The following is a 24,975-nucleotide window of genomic DNA, read 5'->3' on the forward strand; positions in this document are numbered from 1 at the left end:
GTTGTAGAAAAAAAAAGACTCCAATTAGCTCAACCTTAGAGATGGATTTGTGCTGTGCTGCAGGTTCAATGAATATGGAGATTTCCCCCTGTGGCTAGGACAACCAAGGTTTACAGAATGGGTCATCTGCCCATCAGGCAGACAAGAGTGGAAGGAGAAAGCGAACCGCATGGATGGCGATGTCCTTCATGCGTGTTTTCATGTCTCAGGGGTCCCAGCTCAGGGGAGCCAAGGAGGAAGTCAGAACTCAGTGAGAAGATAGTGAACCCTAATCGATCTCAAGGTGGACACACATAAAACCAAGATATAAATTCATCACAAATATCAACCAAATTCTATTCCTACATGATGCATGTTTCAGCTTTTTCACAATTGCGTAAAAGACTTCCACAACACAACTACTAATAATTATTTACTCTATCTTGGCCATAATTTTGTGCTTACAAAATTCTTATTATTTGATAACAACAATATTATATGCAATGTCTTCAAATCAGGTAAGTGAAAAAATTAAAATACTCAATCACAAGATTTTCCTGTAGTCTCCCATACCTGTAAATAAAAAAGAAAGTCTTGAATTTCAAAAGGAAACTGTTTTAACACTAATATTTCTGTCTTGCTTTGGAATTAACTATTTTCATTTTACATGAATCTCCATATACTAAATATTTAATCTATAAATCATTAATATGAATAAAGAGAAGAAATAGGCACTTGGGAAGAAAGCAAGATGCCCTTGAGAACATAAGCATTGGCTAATCTAAAGAGACCTACTTTAGTGTTTCTACAAGACTCAGACAGGATTTTGCTGGATTTTAAAGTTATTACCTTTTAAAGGTGCCAAGGAACAGAAGTGAGGTCACAGTGTGGTTCTCAAGGGCACTTCAATAAAATTAAATACTTCCATTCTTCAAAAACAGTTCACAATTAATTTCTAGGTAAAATATATAAGAATGGTCGCTTATGAAAATTATTTTAAAAATTATGAATAGCATAAAATGAAAATACGAGAGACATCTTTTAAAAAGTCTGAGTCTTCTAGAATAATGGAAGAGAAATGTAATTGTTAAGTTTACCTAGGAGGGGAGTCTCTCTCTCTCTCTCTCTCTCTCTCTCTCTCTCTCTCTCTCTCTCTCTCTCGTTCCTTTATATCCCTGACACCCCAGAATTAAAGAATAGGTTAAATCCAAACTTTTCATTTTTTTTTTTGTCATACACACTTAATGACCACAACCTTTGAAAATACACATTTACATCAAGTCAAGCCAAATTCCCATTTTAATTTTTCTACATTTATTAATTTATAGGTGGGCATGTGTGTGTGCCATGATGAGCATGCATAGCCAGAAGACAACCTACAGGAGTTGGTTCTCTTCCTTTCAACAACGTTGGTTCTGGGGCTCAAACTCAAGACAAGCACGTTTACCCGTGGAGCCATTTATTCCAGCCTTCACATCTCATTTTCTACAATGACCTGTGACTAACTCTCCCCAATAGTACAGGAGTGAAAAGGGCATAATGGGGAGGGGTTATATGAGCAAAGTACAATGATTGATAGGTTTGAAAATGTTACCGTGAAATCCATTCGTATGTATACTAAAAAATAATTAAGAGAATGAAAACAAATAAATCCTATATTACCATAGGTCCAAGAGCATTATATTAATGCATGCCAACCATCTCCAGTTACCAATCATGTTCTCATCGGCATGTACTATTTGTTTTTTGCTCTCAGATCTGCACAGGACATGTCACTCTCATATATATAACGTTCATAGAATAATCAGCTTCAGCACCAAGCACCTCTACTCATTAGGCCATATCTCTTACCTCTAACTGTTCATTCTTAATTTTGGTCTACCAAGTCTTCATCTATGGTCATCATTCACAAATATTCACTTAGTTAATATAAATGATCAAGACGATATCAGAGAATGTCACTGACTGAGAGATTAGAGATTCCCCATATAGTTACAGTGACCAGTTGCACACTGTTGTGTTGTTTATGTCTGTCATGATTACATCTTTTCCTTCTCTTTCTCTCTTTTCTTCTCCTTCTTTTCCCCTGATATCAACTTGGTCAAATGTCAGCACTGTGACTACTAAGGACTATCTTTTCTGATTTTCAGTTTTTCAAAGACAGAAAATTTTGGTTTTATATGCAATATAACAAGCCATGCAAGTTGATACTCAATGACTGACTTGGAAAAGTCATGGAATGATAGCATAGTTCTAGTTAACAGAGTTGAATGATTGAAAAAGGCTTTCTGGAAATATTTTTGAAATATAATTATTAAGTTTCTATAATGCCCCAGAAATTATGCTAGGTACCGGAGACAAATGACGAACATCACAGACATGAAGTCTTCCCTCGTGGCACATAAAATTTTAACAAATTTGTAATCATTAATTCTTTTCAAATGTGTATTATACTTATTTATTGTATACATGCGCAAACAGTAGGCCAAGGTTTGTGTGAGTGTAGGTCAGTCCTCTGCTTCTGCCATATAGGTCCTAGGGGGCAAACTCAGGTTCAGGTTTGGCAACAGACCCCTTTACCTTCCAGCCCCTGGGGATCTCACCTGCTACTAAGTGTTCGCTCTTAGCCTCCCAAGTCTAAACCTATCACTGTTACTTAGAATATGTATTTAATTAATATTACAGAGCTGGAAGGGAACTTTCTTGGGAGGCAGCTATGAGTATTAAAAGGGATTGTGCTGTTGTAAGGAAGGCAGTAAAATCCAATATGCCAAGATTTATAACGTAGAAATGTACTCCTGACTGAAAACTTGGCATATATGAAGGAATTCTGTGTACTTATTTATATATGCATGCTTTAAATGTCTTGAGTCCGCGGACTCTGGCTTCATCTAAATTCAATTCTGATGAAAGACTTTTTTAATTAAACAAATTAATACTTCATACACGTGTGTGTGCCCATATGTAAATGTGTGTGCACAAATGCATTTCTGTGCATACTTCCTCCACAAGCCTCTCAGTTTTTAATGGATAACATGACAAGAGGAATATCACAATCATACATTTTTTATGCAAATGTCCACAGACATATGGAATCAACTAGGGAAAGCAGCTGAATAGTGTGTTTAGATGAGTCTCGGGATGTGTAGATGCTCTTCTAGAGAAACGTCCTAGCTCTGTACAAAAAGGTTTAGTAGTAAGATCAACCAAAATAAACCCAAAAGCATTAGGGTGTTAACTTGGGGGCTTTTTTCCTTCAGAAAAAAGTATATGTATATACACACATATGTAGATGTGTGTTTGTGTTTTGTGTTTTATACAAATGAACAAAGGTCAGCAGAAATGGCTCTCCTCTCGTATCTTACCCCTGTGTACCTCATTAGGGATACAGTGTCACAGAAGTGCCTAGTTTAAGCATGTCTGAGCTTTAAAACTGCCCATATTATTAAAAATATGCTAAGAAATGCCCCCGTTTCTGAGAACTGAAGCTGCTTCCTCGGCAACACTGGCGAGTGGCCTTTTCACAAATGGTATTCATGTGGGGTATTTCTCCACAGGGCCCCTCCCTTGGGGACTTTGGTTCTCCAAGGGTTCACAAGTTTGAATCTTCCCGCCTTTAGTGTATCTCCCTCCAAAATAAAGATTTTCAGAGTTAGCTTTTATGAATCTGATAGAAATAGGAATTCCCTAGAGTGCTAAGGTGCTGTAGAAAACGTAAGGTTTCCACGTAACAGTTGGGTGTACAATGAGCCAACTCAAGTCCATCGTGCTTTCTTTGAGGATTGCTATGGTTTGGATGTGAATAAGCCTCACAGGCTCATGTGCTTTAACACTGGGTCCCCAGCTGGCACTCCCATCCCATTGCACATGAACATCCTCAAACACATATGCACACCCATCAACATAGGTCCCTTTCTATCAAGTGATGAAGTAGAAATCTGCACGTGATCCATATTCTGGATATCTTCTGTTGACCTTCAATATTCTCTTCGTGTTCCAGTGCCCTTCCATCTAAACTACATTTAATTTTGAGACAGAGCCTCATGTAGCCTACGTGCCTGCCCCAATCTCATGATGTAGCCCAGGGTGACCTTGAACTTTTGATCGTCTTGTCTCTATGTTGTGAGTGTTGGGATTAGCATGCCTGGTCTAAGAACAGACCCAGGGCTTCATGCAAGCTAGACACTCTATCAACAGAGCTACATCTATATGGTCTCCATCTAAACTAGATTTTAAGCCTGGCATTTAGTTCAATACTACACCCCCAAAATATCAGTATCTAGCAGAGGCCTTTCTTGTTACCAAATAAATGGATCACAGGGCTAAGACATGAGGATAAACACTTGAGAATGGAGATGGTGGAGCTGAGACCCTTCTAAGATGAAGTGCTCCAAAGAGGAAGTGTTTTTGCACAGCACAACTCAGACATCTTTGTCTTCCTTGTGCAGTTAGACATAGTTGTGGGACAAAGATCAATGGAACCAGGGTAGTGAGTTTATGAGTGAAAATACTGGGGTTGGATAATTCCCTTGGGACTAACCACTTGTTCTGGACAAATTCTAGAACTTCTTCTGAAATAACTATAGTTTTGGTCCCTACCTGACACTTCAGAAACACATGCATTAAATTCTACTAAGCCATAAAAATATAGAACCATAAGAAAGAAAGTGTTCAGATTCAACGGCATGTATATCTAATACAGTAATTTTGATTAAGGTTATCAAAACCAGTATCTTCCTGATATAATTGCATGGAACATTAAACCTAATTCTTATATTTTTCATACCACTATCCCTTTGTCAATAGGAATAGTTGGTTTTTATCTTTAAGCTTTGGTACTATACTAATTTTTAACAAAATAACAAGTCCAAATTCATATCATAGTGGTCTATCAAGTTTAATCCCATAACATATAATTTTTCTAACTCAAAACTAGATTAGTCAAACTATGACTGTAAACTGTAAAGATATGTAATTTGAAACTAGAAAATGCTAAAAGAAATTAGGTAGATGACATTTCTATTAAATCATTTATCTGAAATACATATGCTTCAGGAGTCAAATAAGGTAGTGAGACAAATGTCCTTTCTTTCTTATAGAAAGAAATCTACAGATATCCAGGGATAGAGCCAAATTCTCAGTTTAACAAAGAAGTAGACACTATGTTTCCATTCAATTAAGTAAAAGTTTTCAAAAAGTTAAAAATTAAAGTTTCATTTTGTTCTGGTTTTTTACAATTAAATCAAACTTTTATTAGCAAACTCTTCTTGTTATCCTGATTGCAATTAATGCCACCTCCCTAACAGGTCAGCTCATTTAGGTGCAATCTGGAATCATTTGGATTTAACATGATGGTTATTACTTATTACCCTGAAACCAAGCAGCACAATGAGATATTGATTACTTTTAACCTTTACATCCAAGGATTCAGGAAAGGTCGGAGGAGGGGAACACTCCACTCTCAGCTGGCATGCAGCCTTTGGGAGAATTCAAATGATTCCCATTGGCCAAGTAGACCCAACATGAATCCATTCTCTGAGGTGACAAGAAATGATGATGCTTTAAAAAAAATAACTCTCAGTCCATCTTTAGCATTACATTTATATATTATACTTATATCGTCGATGGCCTCAGATGTGCTGTTAACCCTTTCAAGTCTGGTTCCAGGAAGCATCTCTATTGTAGAGAGATATTCAAGTGGCTGATTAAAGTGTGTGATTTCCTGTGAGTAGCTCTTATTCGAATAAACTTGTCTCCCCAAACTAAGATCTCTTGGTAGGTTCCCAAGGGCTGACCACAATTGTTGGCCAGTGATGTTGGACCCTCAGATTTCTTTTGGTTTCCTTTTTCCATGACAGCATTTAGAAATATATATATATTTTTTTTCACTTTTGAGCCACTGAAAAGCAATGAGTTCTAGGCATGGCCGCAGACAAGAGAAATATAAACTCTATGTGTGAGATTAATTTACTGAACACTTGGCGTTATTATTGCCAAGTCGTCAAATTGTTCCAAGTTGTTCCGGAAGGTTGTTATTAATAGTATGTCTTCTGAGGAAAGTTCTGTCTACTTTTGGAACTGCGTTTCTGTTGCCAAGGAAACTCCTTTAGGTCTTCTAGGAGCACACTGCGGCTTTTGTTTGCCCCCAGCGTCGTATTCATATCATCTAAGGAGTGTTTTACATGCTCCAGCCTCCAGCCCCAAATGGGGAAGGGTTAGCCCAGTTAAGTTGCTTTTTCAAACATAGCTAATGCCTGCTAGGATTTCCTCTTCTTTCCTCTCCCCTCCTCTCTCGTTCTCACATCCAAATACTCCCTCTCTCCCCGCCTTCTTCCCATTCTCCCTCCGCTGTGCCCAGCTCCCACTATTCAAGAGTGACATAAAACAAAAACCAAACAGTTGTACTAAAGCAGATAGTTCTCACAAGTTTTGGATAAATTAACTTTGATTTGAATAATTCCATAGGTTCTCGCATCAGAGCATCAGGCCTTCAAGTGTTAATTGTCTTTTCACTCCGAAATTAATGTAATCATTTCCTACTGGCTCCTCTACCCCATTTATTGAAGCGCTGAGGAAAACATGTCAGAGTCTCCAGCCAGCCCCGTTGCTGTGATTAAGCGTGGTCACATGGCCCATCTCTGCCAAAAGGAGGGCCCTGAGAAAAGGTGACAAAGACAGTGATTTCCTGTCAGCAAAGAGGACGACAGGGCTGTCTAGAAGTGATGCAAATGAGGGAAATTTTCCCCCACAGCCTGTTTGATCCACTCGAGGCCAGAGCCGGCCAGGCCAGAGAAAGAGCGAGCACCACAATGCAGCAAGGCCAGCCCCAGAGCCAACGCACCTTCCGGACAGCAGCTCACCGCCGGAGCCAGAGCCTGCTGGCCAGGCTTCCCTTCCTCGCCCTCCACACAGAGCCAACGGTTTCTTGGCATCCTGTTCCCCTAACATCCTTCTTCTCCCCACACCCCGTTTTTGAAAAAGTGGATCAAATGGGAATTACAGGCTCCAGCAGGAAGCGGGTTTCAGAGGTTGTTCGGCAACCACATTCGTCTACTTTTTCTTTTCCTAAACATTCCGGGAAGAGTTTCACCCTCTCTTAAATTAAAGAGAGAGAAATATAAATTTGAGTATCCATATCAAACAGTGATTCATCAGCACTCAAATTAATGTGACAGTTAATCTGAGGACTTTTTGAACTTTAATAAAGATGGAACAACAAATTCATTCCTAGATCAGTTCTGGTCACTCTAAAAGTGACTAGATAATGTTATTTGAAAAATTATAATGATTTTAAGCATATTTTTCTTATCTTAATGGAGTTTTAATGTAACATACAATTAGGCTATTCAATTAATCATCTAGGAATGAGGTAAAAAATTATCATGAAGCTTGTGTGCCTGCTCTCTCTGGTACATTCTATTCTGACTGCTTCAATGATGAGTAACTTATTTCATTCGGCACAATCAAGATTGAAATGCAAAGTTCGGTACTGAAATCCCAGTATGCAGCCTAACCAGCAGAATTCAACTTTTGGGTTCACATTCCTATTCTGTAAACCAACATTAAAAAAAAAAATAAACTTAGTGGATATTTTTCAACCCTAAGCCTAGTAGCCACAGCCTGGACCACGAAGCAGATACGCACTATAGTTTTAGGAACACAAGTTTAGCCATGCCAGTATCAAGCAACATCTGAAATTATTTAGAGCAGCTAGTCCAGAGCAAAATGAAAGGAATCTATCCCAGAGGGTTGATATTCGTGAGTTTATAAAATATAGGCATAGCATGATTAATGTGTTTTCTATGATCAGTTCGTAGCAATGACAACATCATCTTGGCATCAATCGTTGTAAAATAACAAGCCAAGTATGTCCCATTTATCTTCTTTTACTCTATATTTCTTATTCCTCTAACTATCTAATCATACTCCATACACACTTATTTTAAAGTGGCAAAGTCTTTTAAACACACACCCAAATTCCCTACACTAACATTTTCCTGTCCCCCTCCCCCAAACTGTACTCTTCCCTCTAATAATCATTTCCAAGTTGGTTCTTTCATTGTTATGTCTCAAATGCTGTTTGGGTTTTTCTTTCGAGTTTTCCTCCTTGTTCATTTGCCTCTCAGTCTAATTCACCCCCATGGCCTTTCTTTTGCTTGGTTAACTTTCATTCACAGGAGTCTCTTGGTGAGATCTGTGCTCTAAAATTTCCTTGGCAACTAAGGCACTGAACTGTGAATTAGCTCAGGGGCTATAGATATTATGTTTGCAATTTTACCTGTAGTAAATACTTGATAAACACTCTTTTTTTTTTTTTTGGTTTTTCGAGACAGGGTTTCTCTGTGTAGCTTTGCGCCTTTCCTGGAACTCACTTGGTAGCCCAGGCTGACCTCGAACTCACAGAGATCCACCTGCCTCTGCCTCCTGAGTGCTGGGATTAAAGACGTGTGCCACCACCGCCCGGCTTGATAAACACTCTTAAGAGATGATATATGTGTGTCCAGTGAGCTCAGCTTCTTTAAAGGAATGATTATGACTCTTCTCATGGGAAAAATGTGCATTGTGTGAGCACATCTCCTTTGCTTTGGCCACCAAGCAACTTCTTTCTACCAGCTATGGAGGATGCTACAGGCTATGGGCTGCATCAGGTAGATCAACTCTTCTCACAGATGCAGCCTCTGATCTATGCAAGTTTTCCCCAGTTCTGATTTGTATTTTCACTTTAAAATGTTCTTTTGAAATGAGGTCTTGCTATGTTCCCTAGTCCCAGTAACAGGGTTGAAGGGACTCCCCCCTCAGCATCCTGTGTAGCTGAGACCATGGAAATATGCTACAATATCTAGTACAGTTTTTTAAAATCTTTTTAATATTTTCATGAAGATTCTTAACAATTTGAAATTCATAGACATAAAAAAATTAGTCAATATGTTCAGTAACTATTAAGCTAAGCAAATAGGTTTTTTTCCTCTTACAAATAGGACATTTAGAAAATATGCTAATGGAGAAAGATACAGAAAACTTGTATTGTTTCCATGAAATGTGCGACCATATAATAAATATATAAATAATCATATATAAACATAAGTAAATAACAAAATTTTTAAATTAAATATATAAAAAAAATTCTGCTGTGAATTTCCTGGCAGTAAAGTCTTGGTGAGTACTTATTTCAGATTATACCTGGAAGGGTTCCTTTTACCCCCTTGGAAATCATATGATAATACTGATGAGGCACAGCTAAAGGATTCGCTTAAGGCACACATCTGTTGGTACCATTTGCAACTAACTCTTGTTCCACTCTAAAAACCACCAGAGTCCATCTTGGGTGTTGAGGCTAAGCTTTCCTTTGGCATCATACATCAACACAGGATGGTGACACACTCTGCCGTCTATGCTCTGTAGGTGGCATAGCACAGGTGGAGGTCAGGTGACCCAGAGAGGGAGACCCTTAAAGCATTCCGCAGTCAGCGGTGGGTGACTCTCCAAGAGAACAACAGTACAGCGGCAAAGCTCAGCTCCCACCGATGACTTCTTTCCAGGCCACTCAGTCTACAAAATGTGTAGGATGAGAGCAGGTGATTGAGCTTCCCTGAGCCCAAGAATAATGCCACCTTTGATCTACAGGAATGAAAAAAAAATGGAGCTTTTCCTTTGCAAGTGGATTTTTAAATATTTCTCCATTAATAGTTAATGCACAAGCAGACCATCAGAGTGACAGCTCCCCGCGATTATGAATTCTGGCTTTGTAACTCTAGTCCAAATAGGAGCTGAACTTTGGAAATCACAGTGGTTACTTTTGACAAATTAAATTGTCCTACTTAGGAAGGTAGAAAGAACGGAGAGCAGGACTGTGAGAGAGTGGGAGCAATGTCTCCTTGACTGGGGAAGAAAAAAAAAAACAAGAAGGGATGATGTTTGTATTTTCTAGGCTGAAGGCACTGCCAGTGTTTATTAAAAAATAGACACAGAAGACTCTTCTTCAGAGGTAGCGCGCCCGAGAGGGGGTGGGAAGAAGCTGCTGGCTCACTCACTGCCTCAAAACTGGAAAGAAAATGTAAGTGAGAGAGTAGTTCATTCTTAATACGAATTGAGTTTTTCCTCAAAATGATGTAGTTTAAAATTAATTAGAAAGAAAAGGGTCTTACATGCCTAACAATCTGAAAACAAGAAGGGGCTTAATACTTTGTACTTCATGGCTCTGCTGAGGCTTCTAAACTACATCATCTTGTATCAACGGATTCTTTGCCTATCCAGAGCCATTTTTGCCCTGTACATTTTCCTCTGTGTTTGGCTGGCTTTGGATAAACAACATATTATCAGAACTGTTCTGTTCAGAACACGTGCTGAGATAAGGGTAGGTGGTTTTCTAGCAGAGAGCAAAATAAAAAAGCGTATTGGGACAACCAGGAAATCAGCAGCTCGTATTAAAAAATGCTAAATGAACTTCACTTTCTGAGACTAGAAAATCTAGGTTTTCTCTAAACTGACATTTTCAGATGTGGACCTCGGGGCTCAGTCAGGACTGTACAGATGCATTGATCTGGACACAACCAGCTGTGCCACAGAAAGAGTCAGGGAACAGAGCACCAAGCTACCCAGGGACAGAGGAACAAAGACTTTACGTAGTGACAGGAGGAACAATGGCTACCCTTGTCCATGCTTGCTTTAGTTTTTACCTTCACTCAAGAGATCTTCTAGAAATTTCACAGTTATTCCTTTCAACTGCACCACCTGATAAGAGCTTCGTTTATGTTTTTCATTGTTGTTTGGGCTTTGAACCCAGGGCCTCACACATGCATGCTATGTACACACTCTCCCACAAAGCTATACTCTTAGCTAGGATTATAGGCCTGTATTAGGCATGTGCTATCATACTTGTGTGTTGTGTGGGGGGGCTGCCCCCACATTTTCCCCCAGGGTACTCTTGAGCAGGGAGAAATGAGGAATAGGTAGATAGAAATATAGAGAAGAAAGACAGATAGAAACACAGGACAGCCTCAGGAGGGCCTGGGTCAAAACCCATCAGCCCCTTCTGTCTCTACTAAAGGGCTTTTACAGGAACACCAAGGGAGCAAAAGACCTTCCCCCAGAACAGCCAAGTGCAGACCATCCAGGACACCTGGTGACCATGCACGTGGTCAAGCCATCCCTTAATGCAGCCCTGCTGGATAAAGCAAGCTCAGATTTCACTAGGAAACCTTTGTGGGCTCCCACAGTGTGTGTGTGTGTGTGTGTGTGTGTGTGTGTGTGTGTGTGTGTGTGTGTGATAAGTGAAAGGCATTTCTCCTGATGGTAACATTTTTAATAAATGAAAAGGACCAGCAAAATAGCTCAGCAGGTAGAGATACCTTGTGCCAAGCCTGAGGTCATGAGTTTGATCCTTGGCTTCCACCTGGTAGAAGGTGAGAACCAACTCCCATAAATTGTCCTCTGACCTCCACAGGTACATGTAAACACACACACACACACACACACACACACAAAATGTAAAAAAAGAAATGAAGATAGGTTAAATAAGATAGGTTAGGAACTCTCGGAAGCAGGTGTAGATCATCTTACATTGTCACAGGCTCAGGAGTGGGAGGCATGGTCCCACAAACTCCAAATGTCCTTTATGCCCAAACATCAGTGGTGCTTTTAGTAAGAATTTTGATAAAGCATTGATAAGCAAGGGTGGTAGAAACTAATGTGAAAATTAAAGATGATCAAGGTGGTTTCATGGCATTTGAAAGCCTAAGAAGACCTGCGGAACAATTAAAGAGCTCCACTCCTCCAGGACTGTCTTTGATCGATAGGCTACAAGTTCCCCTCTAATAAGTCATCAGTTTAGTGGATTCCCGAAAAAGCAGATTAGAACAGAGGAATGAAGTATTGAAAATGCTGACCTGACCCAGGAAGCCCTAGGGATTCTTGGGCAAGACCTCAAACTAATTCTCAGTCAGTTTTTCTAATCTAAAAGCCACACTTCTATAGGATTCCTAACACCATATCCTCAGGATTGCTTTGGAAGTTTCCAGACCTCTCCACCTATTTGGGGCTCACACCAAAACCCTTCCAGACCTGTAGAATTTTCCCTTGGTTTCTTGGTGATGTATTTTTTTTTTTAACAAATCAAATGCAAGAGAATATTGGTCTATGTTGAACACCTAAAAGCAGAAGCACAGTAACAGGGTGAGTCACAGAGGAAAACAGCACAGAATGGGAAACGTTTGGAAAAACACTCTAACCCAGAAGCCCCGAGTGGGTGGAATAATCACCCTCAGTGTGCCAGAGTGGGAACTCTCAGGCAAAGCACTCACGAGGAAACCGCAAGACAAAGACAACGGCTTTCTTCATTCAATGACTTCCTATTAATTGTGATGTAAATTATATGGCTGTGATTTTGACAAAGAATAGCAATGTTTCAGAAAAACAGTGGCTTATATGCAAAATATAAAATGCATCAAGAAGAAAAGCAATGTTACTTGGCAATGTGACTGCAATAAGTTCTGAGATACTGGTTTAGAAATACAATATTTTTCTAGCACTAAATTAATAATAGATTTGTGAGCATTTTTCAGATGTAATTTCTGATCCTGTCATGAGATGTGAAATAGCCTAGCTTTAGTTACATGAGTTGGAAACTGTTACTCAAACAATGTTATGTCAAAAAATATTTTGGGTAGTGCGGACAGCTATTCTTACAGGAAACAGAAAAGTCACCGAACAACATCAGTACTGGACAGAATTCTTCAGAGAGTAAAATGTCCCCATTTACTGAGTCCCTAGGGAGCCTCTATCTTTTCTTAACTAAGATGATTCCCAAGGGACAATAATTAATGTCAATCAGACACTGCAAAAGTATATGTCTCTCTCCTTAGAGGAGACAGAAGTTAAAATACTTTATTAAAGAAAGTTTACCGAAAATGGTAAAATTGAAGAAGATAACTTTTATTTGACCTTGAGTGTACTTCTCATTCTCTAAGAATTTTTAAAAAGCTAGAGGGTGGTTGTTTCTTGTCATTATACTGTTGCTGATTCTGTGGTTAGTTATTAATTTTATTTTTTATGATTCACAATCTGCTCTTTGAAATATGCCATATGCTCAAAGCAATTCAAGGATGACAACTGTCAGAATTACTCCAATAAAAATGGCTTAAATGAGGAAGATTTACTGCAGCTGATATTTCATTCGAGCGGCCCTCTCTCTCCCCCACAGCTCTTTCGGGGACTCTGAATCTTACAGTCATTTTTTTTTCCCCAGTAAAAATCACATGATTGTTTTGTAAGGACTTCTTAAGACTATTGAAATAGAATTGGTAAAACACTCTAGGTTAAGGAGGGAACTAGCAGACATGGAAGTAATATAGATAGTTATCAGCTAGATGGCCTGAAATCAATATGAATTCCAAGCAAGCATTCTTAAACCACCTGAAAATGCACAGACTTAATGACAAAGTCTGCTCTATGAATCGCTCACATGCCTTAGATTGCATGAGCCCTGCACTTTGGTAACAACAAGACAAAATCAAGGTAAATTTCTTTCTTCTGGGAAGATCTAAAGGGGTGGATCAAATCCACCTGAGTGCGCCAATCAAGACACACGCTATTAAGTGTTACCAGCCCGTCGTCTATCCCAGGTTTTGTTTCAGTCATTCTTATTAATGCAGTTTCATTTATTGCTATTCATCTTGAAGATAAAGCTCTGTCCTTCTTTGGAATTACACCAAACGGAATGTGATAAAGGGAACTTTCTTGCAATTATGATGTCGGTGCAGCCTGTCAGCACACTAGGGATAGAAATGAGTTTGGGGACAGGGAAGGGAATTCTAATAGACACCATGATACATACAATGAACACAAAGATATCCTGAGAGAGAGAGAGACTTGTCAGGCTAATCAGATCTTCCCAGCACAGTAAAAGCAGGGAAGGGTAGCTCTAACCTTGTAGAGATGCTGCTGCTGCTCCTCTGACATCATCAGGTCGTGGCTGTCCATCACGAGGGACTCCATGTCAATCAGCCAATCCCAGAGCTCCTGATATTCTGAATCAAAGTCCAGAAGCCTGAAGATAAGGCACAAAAAATGTATTATGCATAAATACAGTGTAGTTGTTAAAATCTCCTATTAGAATAATATATTCTTGAAAAGCCATGGTGTTCCTAGGTGAATATCTGTACAAAGAGAAGGAAAAACCCTCTGTATGGTCACACAGAGGGCAAAGTAGGAACTTAAGGCTGTGACACAGTACTTCCTAGATTTTGAAAGCACAACATGTAATTCCTGTTCTCACTCCGGAGCCACACCATTGCGACTACCATTGGCTAACCCTTTCTAAACAAAGACTATGTCCTTGAAAAGAAGCACCGTTACTTCACGGACTGAGAAACAGAGGGTCACTGACTTGCTGAAGTTTTCACAGTCCCAGATTTGGGGTCAAGAGAACACTTTCAAAATCTGAATTGCTTTCTCATTTAAATTTCCCAGACGTTACTCCTCAATAAGTTTATTCATAAAAATATTATCTAGATTTTTCAGCAACGATAACATATGCTAACAAATCAAAAGTATTATTTTCACTGGGAAATGACTCAATCATTCATCTGTCCCTCTGCTGTCTATCTGCCTATCTCTGCAAACATGTATCCTACATCTATGGTCATGGATGAGTAACTAGCATTGCAGCTTAACACTCAGATAGGCTTGAGTGATTCTGGGAAGCCAGTGAGAACCGGTGGCAGATCCAGTATGAGACAGGTGTTCCCCACAGACATGCAGGAAACAAAGGTAAGGACAGGAAGTCAAAACAATGAATCTCTGAATAGCCAGCGATCATTAAAATTCAAAGGAGGATCACTATGGTTTTCAACAAAATAAATCATTAGAATAAGGAGCTTAACAGGATTAATGTGATTCTCTATTGAAAGCCTGGTGAATAAGTAAAGCCCAGATTCTTCTAAAACACTGTGATCAGAAAATGGAAGTACAGGATGAAAACTATGACTTTGTCCTCCCACCTCCAAACCACCCTTAAGAGCAATACTACAATTTTGTCCAACTCAACGGGGGGCAAATGCCCCGTTAGTGCTCATGGAGTGGTGACCTCGGCTGTGAATGTGGCTTAGTCAATGGGGTATTTTATTACTATGTTCCTGTCTCTGTCAGATGGCTTTTCAAGAAAATGCATACCATATACTTAATTGGTATGTCAAATTAGTTTACAGTGGGTCTGGCCGTGGGAAAACTAAGTCTGGAACTGCCTATTTTGCTTTAATTGTTTTTACATCATTGCAGAGGTTCTTGATTGTGGAACTGATTGGTAAGTGTTCACTAGACGTTGATGGTATGTCAAGCTGCTGCAGACTGAAACTTCAGCCTGTCTACGGTGGCCTACAGCACTGCTTTGAAGATAGGGGCACAGCTGAGAAAATGAAGGTACTAACTCTTCCTACTTGCAGCAAGTCTGCATCTACCCAGTGTTGTCCATGCTTTTGGTCCAGGGACCACACTCTGAATAGCAAGGGGTTTCCAGTATACCCGTGAAATATGAATTAGTATTCCCACTCAACAACAAACCAACCTCTATAAGAGGCTAAATAAGCCATCAAGATTTCAAAGTTAGTCTGTGAATAGTAAATACTACTAAATACTGTTGGGAATCTCTCCTGGATCTGCCCTCTCCAAACCCCGCCCCTGAGAAAACCTACCAAGCAGCTGCTCCTCCCCCCGGAACTCCACCCACCCTGAGGGTTTTTAAGGTCAGGCCCAAGCCTTCCCCTTGCAGTTCCCCCTCATGGCTTCTCCTACTTCTGGGGACCACCTGGGAAGGCTCTGCTCAGATTAAACCTGGATTTATTAATTTGGTCTGATCTGATTCACTGTGTTGGTGGATTTACTCACTACAGGGACATTTTTTTCTATCAAGTATTTGCTTGTGTGGTCACTTAAAAAGACATCTGAAATTATGGCTATCCTTTCCCAATAAAAATTGAGGAAAAGTGAAAATGCAACCCACAAAATTTATAGAGTAGGATATGGAGGAGGATTAAAACCAAAAGGAGAAAGAAATAATCAGTTCTTCATTTAAGCGGGCTTAGAGAACCTGAACCAAGTCAAGACAGGAGGGAAAGATAGATACTCTAATGTATTCCCCCTTTTCTTTCAGCCCAAGTCCTAGAGAGGAAGCATGTGAGGAAGGCTGAGGGGGAGGCAAAACACCCACAATCCTCAGCTTCATCTCCTGCTAGGGACTGTAGAAGAGACTGTCTTCTGTGGTACAGCTCCAATAAGCAGGACCAAAATGACAATGGAAGGATGAGAGAAAGGTGGGGGTGTGGGTGTGGGAGAATGTAGGAGGAGGTGAGGAGATGTGTGGGTCTGGGGGAGGAGCTAGTTTTGATTAAGACTCCTGTTAACACTTTGTTACCTAATCTTCTCCAAGAACTGACTCCAAGATTTCTGAAAGTTCAATGGCTAAGCTGGGCAGAGGTGTTACCATGGTAACAAAGGCACAGTGAACCTTAGGACAGGCAGGTGGGGGTCCAGCATGGGCATGTGATGCCAGGCCTCTTTGAAATTTGGTAGGACCCATGAGGGCTGAGATGAGGCTTAATCAGCCAGAATTCTACTAGGGCATGAGCAAGCCAAGAGATAACAAAAAGTACAACAACCACAGCTGTCCTCAAGGTGCAACTTGCCTGAGACGATCTAGCCAGCCTGTAGCAAAACCCTATGTTTAGCCATTGCATTCAAGAATCACAAAGTCATGCAAACTTCTATTTGCTCAGCTGTCATTTTGGAGAGAAAAAATGGAGAATGGGAGATCTGAAAACCTGAGCATCAACTAAGACATCACTCCCTAAGAAGAATGAATACATTAAGGAGGCTATCATCTATTTAAAGCTTCAAAGCTGATTTTAAAATGCACCTTTCTCTTATTCTCTAAGGTGTTCCAGTTTGGTTTTGGTTGCTGTGATTGTGGTGGTTTGAAAGTAAATGGGCCCTAAAGGGAGTGACACTATTAGGAGGTGTGGCCTTGTTGGAGTAGGTGTGGTCTTGTTGAAGTAGGTGTGGCCTTGTTGGAGTAGGTGTGGCCTTGTTGGAGTAGGTGTGGTCTTGTTGGAGTAGGTGTGGCCTTGTTGGAGTAGGTGTGGTCTTGTTGGAGTAGGTGTGGCCTTGTTGGAGTAGGTGTGGTCTTTTGGGAGGAAGTGTGTCACTGTGAGGTGGGGCTTTGAGGTCTCTTTTCTCAAGCTTCACTTGGTGTCACTGTCAGTCGACTTCCTGTTGCCTCTGAGTCAAGATGTAGCACTCTCAGCTCCAGCACCACGTCTGCCTGCGTGCTGCCATGCTTCCTGCCATGATGATAATGGACTAAATCTCTGACCTGTAAGCCACCACCCCAACTAAATGTTTTCATTTATGAGAGTTGCAGTGGTCATGGTGTCTCATCACAGCAATAAAAACCCAAACTAAGGCAGTGACAAACATCACAACCAAAAGCAACTTGCCAGGGTGGAGGGAGTTTATTTCTACTTACAAATTACAGTCCATCATGAAGGGAAGTCAGGACAGAAGCTGGAGGCAGAAACTGAAGCAGAGACCATGGGGGAGTTTTTTTTAACATTAGCCATTCTGATTGAGGCAAAATGAAATCTCGAGGTAATTTTAATTTGAACTTTGCAGGGAGTTGGTGGGCTAGTCTTTTCTTTTTTCAGTGTTTTTTAGGATACATTTGTTTATTTAAACTGATCGCATATATTAATGCTCAACTGATGAGCTACCTTCCTATTCCTTTCGTTCACTTTTGTATGGGAAAGCTAAAGGAAATTTATGAACATGAGAATTATTAATGAATAGACTTGAAATAAATGAAGAATAAAGGCAAGATCATAAAAGGCTTTGAACCATGGAAATTTTTCCAACGGCTTTTGCTAGGCCTGCCGAACTCTTCCTTTCTATTAGTGTTCTTACCAAGGACCTCAGCACAAGCTGTCTGCTGCTGTTGGATGAGGCATTGAGTTCTTAGTCCACACTGGAGACAAGTGTGTGCAGCCCACACTTGCCTTTTGATTTAGTGTCCGGGGACTGACTTCTGATACTCAATCTTCTGCAGCGAGCACTGAATGAACGGAGCTATTTCCCTAGCTAATCTCCTTTCCTGGATTCCTAAATGATCTTAAAGTATACCTTCCTTCTATTCTACAAACATGCTATGTTCTCTCTAAAAATGTTATTAAAAAATAAAAGCTCAGTTATGCTCTATGTAAGCACAATAAAGAAGACACATCACCTAACAGTTTTCCTTTAAACACTCTTTCTTTGTATGGTCATATACCTATGTTAAATTGGTTCATAATAAAAGAGAAAATGGTTGCATTTGTTTTGCAGTGCTGAGGATCTACCTAACTGGGTGTGTGGTCATGTGTACGAGGCAAGGCCACCATCCTTATCTCATCCCCAGGGCTTAAGAGTTGAACATTCTGTTCTAAGTACAGTATTTCCATTTTAAGCAGTTTAAAAGTTTAATTGTGGAAACAAAAGTCTAACTCAAAGTCAATTTTTGTTAGACAAATGTAGAATCAGGAATGCGTTCAGTTGATGGTAAATGTGGTGGTGTGAATAAGAATGGCCTCCATAGGCTAATATGTTTGAATGCAAATGCACCATTTGAAAGGATTCTGGGGTGTGGCCTTGTTAGAGGAACTATGTCACTGGGAGTGTGCTTTGAAGTTTCAAAAGCCCATGCCAAGCCCAGTCTCCCCCTCTCTCTTTCTGCCTGCAGATCAGAATGTGCCTCTCAACTGCTTCTCCAGCACCACCATGGCTGCCATGCCTGCTGCCATGATGACAATGGACTGAACCTCTGAACAATAAGCCAAGCCCAATTAAATGTTTTCTTTTTTTATAGGAGTTGGCTTGGTCATGGTGTCTCTTCACAGCAGTAGAACAGTGACGAAGACAATTACAGAACCAGACATCAACAGAGAGAAGAGGCAAGCGTGTTGAGAAATGTACAAATGTTTCTTCAGTGTTTATTCCTAAGTTTGGATTTAACAATGAAAGCTGACTGTCAGAATGATTTCCCAGAATCTTGCTCATCATCCTACTTTGCCCATTTTAATGTTTAAAAAGATTCCCAGACTTTTTAAATCAAAAATTGAAATACTATCAAGTTGATTTATTTTTTATTTCTTTTTATTTTTTTTCCTGCAGATAGAATGGCTATACATGTGTGTGTGTATGTATGTATGTATGTATGTATGTATGTATGTATGTTTCTTGGAACATAGTTCCAAGAAATGACTCTTCTCTTGAATCCTAGTGGGAATTCTGTTTGACTAGCTAAGTGTTTAATACACAAATGCATTCAGCCTTTGGTATTTAAAGTGGGCATCATTAACTCAACATTTCAACTTAAACTTTGCTTAAACGATAAAGTTTCACCCAAGTGAAATCAATGGGAGGTGTGTGTGAATATATGAGGTCCCATCTTGGCCCACCGTGGAATTTTGATTCAAACAGACAACCAAATTAAGAAATCATCAAATTAGAGATTATAGGTTGAAGAGAAGAAAATGCTAAACTGTCAATTGCTTTTCTACCTTAAGCTGAGTATTATATATACATATATATGTATTTCATACATATACCTTTTTAATGGTTCATTCACACTAACAAACATCTAAAAACCCATCTGCCTATACTAAAAGTTTTAGTAAATTACCCTAGTTTCCTAGCTTCTTTAGCATATTGATTCTTTCCCCAAATATTCACTAAGTATTCACTGTTCACATTATTTGAGCTGGGAAGTTTGCTCCTGGTTTTTTTTTTTTTTTTTTTAAAGACACAAAAAGAAGCAGTAAGAAAATCTTACAAAAATATAATTTAATATTAATAATAGCCTGGAATCTCCCACTAGTATCAACTCCATGCAGTATGTAAGCATGAAAGAGGGATATAACAGTAGCATGTAGCCCAATCATAATATCATTAAAGAATAAAATTTAGCTTTCCAGGCGTGGAACATGGTTAGGTACAGTTGCATATGGAATCCCTTTTCATTCTAAACATATTAAAATATGGACACTAATTTACTATTTCGAATGAAAATTCATGAACAGCTACCTCAGGAGACAAGAAGCCTGACTTTGCCATTAATAAATAAAAAGAATGTGAAGTTCTTTCCGGAAGTAATTCTGTCTGTCTATCTATCTATCTATCTATCTATCTATCTATCTATCTATCTATCTATCTATCTACCTACCTACCTATCTATCTATCTATGTGTATATTATATACACACATATATATCTATGTATATGTGTTTTATATATAACACAAATTAACACAAATATATATACACACAGAGACATGAAAATATCTAAGAAAAGTAAAGTCAAGATAAGAAACGTGTTAATAATTGGTCTTCATTTCTCATAGACCACCTGTCCACAAGCACCTATCACTGAAATAACAGACATATCCCTATATTTAGAAATGCCCACATAGGTTGCTGAGTGTCCTTTTTATCCTTTACAGGATTCTGTAGGGCTGTAAGGAAATGACACCCTTGACCAACTTTTCTGATTGAACTAAGCTATTGAACTAAGAAACTTTCTAAAGAATTTTAGAATGAGCCGGGCGGTGGTGGCGCACGCCTTTAATCCCAGCACTTGGGAGGCAGAGCCAGGCAGATCTCTGTGAGTTCGAGGCCAACCTGGGCTGCCAAGTGAGTCCCAGGAAAGGCACAAAACTACACAGAGAAACCCTGTCTCGAAAAACCAAAAAAAAAAAAAAAAAAAAAAAAAAAAAAAAAAAAAAAAAAAAAAAAATTTTAGAATGAAATTTGGGAGAACAAAGGAAGAAACGATAGTTCCAAAGACAAAGTAAGAGGCTCCGGCTGTTGTCTAGAAATGAGCCTTCCATTAATGTATGCACAGATGAGGTTTCAGGATCCAAGCCAAGCTACTCACATGCTGGTGTGGCTTTGGGAGCTTACCCCTTAGTAAAAAAACAGCCACCATACTTCAGGTATCATCCATTTCCAAGTGCTTTATAGGAAATATTTACCTTTGAGTTATGACACGAGTTAACTTGAAAATAATTCTCTGCTGCCCAATCTCAAAATCTGGTAGCAAAAGAGGACTTTGTCTCCATGGAGGCTGACCGTGTTCAAAGCATGCTATTCTCGGGCTTTTAGTTACTTATCAACTACCCTTATTGAATTAGCCTCTGATATGATTGTGCAGCTTCCATCCACACACTAAGAGTTAGGACAACAGAGACCCCTTTCTTTCGCTTAAGGGGCACTAGGAGAGGATGGGGTGTTTCCAATGATAGAGCACTTCTGTGGTATGCACAAGGACTTGGATTTGATTCCTGCACTCTAAACAAACAAACCTATAGGGAAGTCTGTTAGGTACTATCTCATTGCTGTGACTTTAGAGAGAAAGGATTCATTTTCACCCATTGGTTCAGAGAATTTCACTCTGTCACAGCAAGAGAAAGCATGGAGGACTGACTCCATGGTAGTGGGGACGTGGAGTGGAATTTCTCACACCGACACTGGTCCAGGAACCAGAGAATCAGTACAGAACCATAGGTGAATATGAGGCCCATCTTCAGTGACCCACCTTGGCTTACCAGGTCTCTAGGTCCCAAAGTTTCCTCAGCTTCCCAAAACAATGCCATCAACTGGGTACCACATATTCAAAAAGCATGTCAAATACATTTCCCATTCAAATAACAAGGAGAACTTTCTGTCCAGTCTTAATGACTAAGACATTTCTTCAAACTGATATATATTATTTATAAGACTATGGGTTGATAATGAAGTGAAATTTTATTCTTTTCTTTGGAGGATGGAACTCCTAGTGCCAAATCACAGCCATTCTTGAAGATACGTTATACATTATATACGTTATATAAAAAAATTCTAAATTTTTTTAGCATTATTTTATTTTTGCCTAAGTCATTTTTTTTTTTTTTTTTTTTTTTTTTTTGGTTTTTCGAGACAGGGTTTCTCTGTGTAGCTTTGCGCCTTTCCTGGAACTCACTTGGTAGCCCAGGCTGGCCTCGAACTCACAAAGATCCGCCTGCCTCTGCCTCCCAAGTGCTAGGATTAAAGGCGTGCGCCACCACCGCCCGTTGCCTAAGTCATTTTAATGAAGTTTTTTGCCTTATTATCAGTAATTTTGCAATGTAACATGTCTTTGGGGAAGAAGATGGGAGAATGATCAATAGGAGTTACTTTGAAATAGTTCTGCTCTGCACACTACAGTGTGTTTGATGAGGTTTATCCTAGGTGCCTTCTCAAGATCTGTTAGGTTTTTTGTTTTGTTTTGTTTTGTTTTTACCATCTCCAGCACCCTGAACTGTAAACAGAAACAATATACATAAATCTTTATTAGTTGACCGTACTGTTAACTTTGAAGTCATACCTCTCTGCAAAGTAGATTACAACCTTCTCTGATTTGTTGGCCCCTGGTATGGGCCTATTTTAGTAAACTCCTGGGCTCCAATGATCTTACTGCTTTATTCTCCTGGGTAACTCAGAATACACAACACTGAGCCTGGCTATTTTTTTTAACTAAATGTTGCATTTTGATAATTCTTTTACTCACCCTAGAAGGAGCCTAAGGGATCTGAATCAGCTGGCCACTTACTCTATGGGACAGAGGAAGGCTCAGAAGAAGTAGGAATGCAGGAAATATCGATGGTTGCTTGAGGATGTCTACTATTCAGCTTATTTGTAAGGATAATTTCACTACTGTGCATGTGAAGACCCAGTACTTCATTTCTATGACTGGTAGGAAACCCATAGAGAATATTTTATGTAAGCAGGTTCCAAGGACACTCATTGAACAGAAATTCAAAATGCTCTTTGTGTGTGTGTGTGTTGGGGGGTGGGCAGGGATGAGCACAATTGCATTCCATTGGATAGAAACTTGGGGCCTGTTGCTCAATAGAAACCCAGGAAATCACCTGCAGCAGTGAAAGCCGGGGTGATTACGTCTCTTCTCAGGTGTTTAAAGTCACTCAGCGTATCTTATTGCCTAATTAATTTAGAGAAACAAACCTGGTCTTTAATCAAGCAATATTTTAAGTAGTGATTCATTTCTTCTCACTTGTCAATATCAGTTCTCTTTGGGGGTGTTGTTTGTGTGTTTTTGTATGTCTTTTTCACACTAATCAGGAGGCATGTCTTGTCCTCATCTTTCCGGTCACACTTTTAGTCTTTTGCCATTTCGTTCAAGCCATTGTGCAGGAATAACTCATATATGGTTGGGAAGAAATTTTATGCTAAACTCTTGTATGTTGAGGAAATGGCATTTCTATTTTCTTCAATATAAAATATAACCTTTAGCTACATCCCCCCAGTTTCCAACAAGCATTGTTCAATTTCCCCCGGAGGCAGGAAGCCTTGCACAAAGATAATGAGGCATCTTCTAAAATCTCCCCTGGGAACCCCTCCTGGCCCAAGCAAGCAGAGTTGGGAACATCTCTGTGCATTCCTTCAACATCAAATGATACACAGACTCTTCAGTGGACACCCTCTGTGTACTTCCTGTCTAACCCTGCAGGCTGCCCCTAACCCCTCCTCACCATTCTCCCATTTACTACACTGGACACATCTTTTCAGGCAATGCAAGTGTCCCTTCCTCTCCTAGGTCTCTCTCAAACTTTCAAGTCAGACTGCGTTAGTCAGCCTCAATAGCCCCATAATACTGGAATTGTGATTTCGAATGTTGTATCTCTAGCAAGTGGCTCTTTCTCTTTGTCTCCCTGTCTCTCCCTCCAGACTATGGAGATGAAATCTTATGTGCATCTTTGCATTCCTACTATCTCACGCTACTCCCAGAAATGCAATATTTACATAATAAATATTTCATTTACTGATTTTTTTCACTTATATTTTTTGTATTTTCTAATAAATTGTCACATTGTCTTGCTGCAGAAATTTGCCTGAGTAGTCTAGGATAACGATTCCCATTTTCTACTCCCATGTTGAATCTTGGAGAGGTTCAATGTCTTTTTTTTTTTAAAGAATTTATTTTTATTTTATGTGTGTTGGTGTTTTGTCCACATGTATGTCTGTATGACAGTGTCAGATCCCCTGGAACTGGAGTTACAGACAGTCATGAGCTGCCATGTGGGTGCTGGGAATTGAACCCGGGTCCTCTGGAAGAACAGCCAGTGCTCTTAAGATGCTGAGCTATCTCTCCACCCAAGGTTCAATGTCTTGATCAAGGCTGGGTAGCCACAAAGGAGCATAGTGACCCTGAAATTCGAGTCTTAGTTCGTAACCTGGTACACGTTCTCATTGACGAACTTAGACACATGACTGTCTCTAAAGATAAATATTTTTTTGTGCAGTTAGAAGTATTCTAAGTATATCTAATATCATGGATAAGAATGTATAGATTTTAAAATCAGGTATATGCTATATCTTAATTATATCTCCCTCCTAACTTCATGTCCTCCTTTTTATTTTAAAACATAGTTTAATTTAATTAATTTATGTATTTTACATTCTGACTTCATTTTCCCCTCCCTCCTCTCCTCCCATCCCCTCCTCCACCTCCTTTCCACCCCCACCCCACCCCCACCATCCACTCCATCCACTCCATCTACTCCTCCTCTTCTATTTAGGGAAAGGTAGGCCTCCCAGACTATCAACAAAGAATAGCATATCAATTTTCAGTAAGACTAAGCACCTCCCCTTGTATTAAGGCTGGGCAAAGCAATCCAGTATGAGGAATAGGATCCCAAGAGCCAGCCGAAGAGTGAGGGACAGCCCCTGCTCCCATTGTAAGGAGTCTCACAAGTAGGCCAAGCTACACAACTGTCACATACATGCAGAGGGCCTAGGTCAGTCCCATGCAGGCTCCCTGGTTGTTGGTTCAGACTCTGTGAGTTCCTATGAGCCAGGTTGGTTGTTTCTGTGGGTTTTCTTGTGATGTCCTTGACCCCTCTGGATCCTATAATCCTTCCTCCCTCTCTTCAGCAGGATTCCCT

The 24,975-nt window shown here is 39.7% G+C and overlaps 1 protein-coding gene across 6 annotated transcripts in view; it reads right to left on the minus strand.

The window, feature by feature from the left end:
* The window catches only part of Akap6 (A-kinase anchoring protein 6), a 504,011-nt gene that overhangs the window by 105,102 nt on the left and 373,934 nt on the right, over positions 1-24,975 (minus strand). For all 6 annotated transcript variants that reach the window (XM_076550667.1, XM_076550669.1, XM_006975274.4 and 3 more), the window contains one exon: positions 13,903-14,023. In XM_076550667.1, the coding sequence (XP_076406782.1) occupies positions 13,903-14,023 (121 nt within the window). The remainder of the gene's footprint in view (positions 1-13,902; positions 14,024-24,975) is intronic.

The sequence above is a fragment of the Peromyscus maniculatus genome, chromosome 14, assembly GCF_049852395.1.
Source record: "Peromyscus maniculatus bairdii isolate BWxNUB_F1_BW_parent chromosome 14, HU_Pman_BW_mat_3.1, whole genome shotgun sequence".
In the NCBI taxonomy this organism is placed as follows: Eukaryota; Metazoa; Chordata; class Mammalia; order Rodentia; family Cricetidae; genus Peromyscus; species Peromyscus maniculatus.